The following is a 2,598-nucleotide window of genomic DNA, read 5'->3' on the forward strand; positions in this document are numbered from 1 at the left end:
GATCATATAAGCTATTATGTTGGTATTGAATTTATTAAAAAAAGGAATAATTTTCTTTCAAATTATAAATATATTACTAAAAAAAATAAACAAAAAATCTAAATATTTGACTACTTCTACACCCGCAAACAAAAACAGGCTATCCATTGCCGATTGCCCATTGCCCACTGAAATGGATCACCATATCCATCTGCAGTGGTTCACTTCTGGCCCAGAAAGCCCGATACGTGCAGGTCCCTATTGGGCCCACGTTTGAATAAAGTAATATTACTTTATTAAAAAACATTCAAAAGTGGACCCACCACGAACCCGCCATAAAAGTGGTGGACCCTACCAAAAGCGACCGCAATGACTCACCCCCGCACTAAAGGATAAGGCTGCCACTTGTAACCCGATCGCCATCGACGACTGAAGAATCCGAGAACCAATTCAACAGTCATGATCTACAAATTCCACGGCCATGATCGACCTACTCATTAAATGTACTTCGATCGAAATCACTAATCACCGTTCAATTATCTCGCGAATATATCGGGCAGCATATCTTATCGGATAACACCGGAAACCAGTTCCCAAAACCGGTATTGGGATTGCCGTTCTCACTCTTTAAAGCGCCACACAACCCGCAGGCAATTCCCACTAATCGAACGAAAGCGAGAAATCCTTTGCTAACTTGCGCGTATTCGCCGGAATTTAGATCGTCGGAATATGGGATACATGAGTAGGTTGTGGATGGCTACGAGCGTGGCGGTTGTAGGGGCTGGCCACGCGGAGCACGGTGCCAAGTGGAGCGCCGGGATTGATTCGATGAAGCTTGGGAGGGAGCGACTGGCGGCAGCCGGAGTTATTCCGGCTGCCTGGTTGGCCGCCGATCGGTCACGCGGTGACAGCGGGCTCCGGGAGGAGGGCCGCGCTCAGGCGGAGGATTCCCTACGGAAGGTCATGTATTTGAGCTGCTGGGGGCCCAGCTGATGCTCCTGATCGAGATGAAGGAGATCGAATAACTTTCTGTAAAGGGGGAAAAGTGACGATGTAGAGTGGTTATCGTCGATCAGGGACTCACGGCGACGATCGGCCGTCAGGTCGTCGGGGCGTGGGTCAGGATGGATCAGAAGCGCAGATCTGAACTCTGAAGATATTGGAGAAATTGTTCATATCTTTTATGCTTTTTCTCTTAAAACTTTTAGAAAAGGGAGCCTTATCTGTTCGGATTGGACATAAATAAAATCTTTGAAGATAAGAAGCCTCTTAATTCCGAAATTTTTTTGCAGTTGAAAGATTGATTTCTTAGCTAACAAAGAAAAGCTAAACGATAAATCAGAGAGCAATAATTCTTGCAAATCGCTGATTAATTATAAGAGAGAGAATTATTGACATGAAATAAGTTGGGAGATTATCTAAACTGTAAAGATTAAAGAACCTCAATAATTTTTTGAGTACCTCGATCTTCATTTTATTCTTAAAAAAATAATAATTTTGCTAATTTCCATTGTTCCATCGTTTTCAATATTTAATTAAAATTATAATTTAGTTTCCTTATTTTTGATATTTTATAAAGGATTTCATCTGATTTTATAAGCTGAATTTGATCAGCTAAAAATATCTCACTTATGTCAAGAACATCTAGATTCATATCCCATCCAATTAAAAATGGACACGGAGACGTAAGTAGAAAATTCGTGAAACTTATCTACCCTCTAAATTTTGTAAATTTATTGAAAAAAACGAATATATGACCGGAGTTGAGTGTTAAGAATATTTGTGATGGTAAAGATAAAAATTATAATATTTTAATTTTATAAGAAGAATTAATAAAAATAAATAGATAAAATAAGGCTGCAAAGGAGATGCTAGAGTGTTTACATGAAAATTTTTGTTAAGCAAAAAAATTACTGGATATGATCTAATTGAAAGAATTGCACTAGTGTTTGTCAAAGCTTATGAGTGATTTCCATCCCGGTGATTGAGGGAGGTTTTTATACAATATAGCAGGCACAAATTGTAGAGAATGAATTCAATGGTGGAGTTTTGAAGAGTCTTCAAGTATTTATCCTTTGAGTAGAGGAGATGAAAGAGCCAAGAATTTATTATAAATATTGGTTTTTATGTCAGGAGCTAGAGTTAGCATGTGTTAGTGTAAAAAGCCACAAAGGGTACTTGATACATCCTCAAGAAATTATCTTGATCTTGGACGAATCTCGATGCAAAATCAAGTTGGGAACTTTCGAAATTAAAATTGGAACCATCTGAACTCTGATTTCAGTAAACATACAGTCGAATTGAGCGTCTTGGAAATACGAACCTAATGACACTAAATTTGACTCAATCCGAGCCCAAATGAGTCCAAATCAAGGACCCGAAGAGTTTTTGGAAGATTTGAACCACAAATTGGATTAACAAACGGTTTCCAAACATTACGTGCTTATAGTCAAATTGAGCGGCTCGACGAGACGAATCCAATGAGCCCAAGATCGCCGAATTCCGACATCATTAAGACCTTTAAATGTCTGACAAACGATCCACGATCAAGGGATTCAATATCGACCGTCCATCCAATCACTCCTCATTTACCCTTGATCTCTCATATATTTACGGGAC

At 39.1% G+C, this 2,598-nt stretch overlaps 1 protein-coding gene across 1 annotated transcript; it reads left to right on the forward strand.

Moving 5' to 3' along the window:
* The first annotated feature begins 621 nt into the window (after positions 1 to 621).
* On the forward strand, positions 622 to 1,260 carry LOC114579788. The gene has a single exon (XM_028695419.1). The coding sequence runs from the start codon at positions 709 to 711 to the stop codon at positions 970 to 972; it is 264 nt and encodes an 87-aa protein (XP_028551252.1). The 5' UTR covers positions 622 to 708; the 3' UTR covers positions 973 to 1,260.
* Positions 1,261 to 2,598: the final 1,338 nt, after the last annotated feature.

The sequence above is a fragment of the Dendrobium catenatum genome, unplaced genomic scaffold, assembly GCF_001605985.2.
Source record: "Dendrobium catenatum unplaced genomic scaffold, ASM160598v2 fragScaff_scaffold_633, whole genome shotgun sequence".
NCBI classification, from domain to species: domain Eukaryota; kingdom Viridiplantae; phylum Streptophyta; class Magnoliopsida; order Asparagales; family Orchidaceae; genus Dendrobium; species Dendrobium catenatum.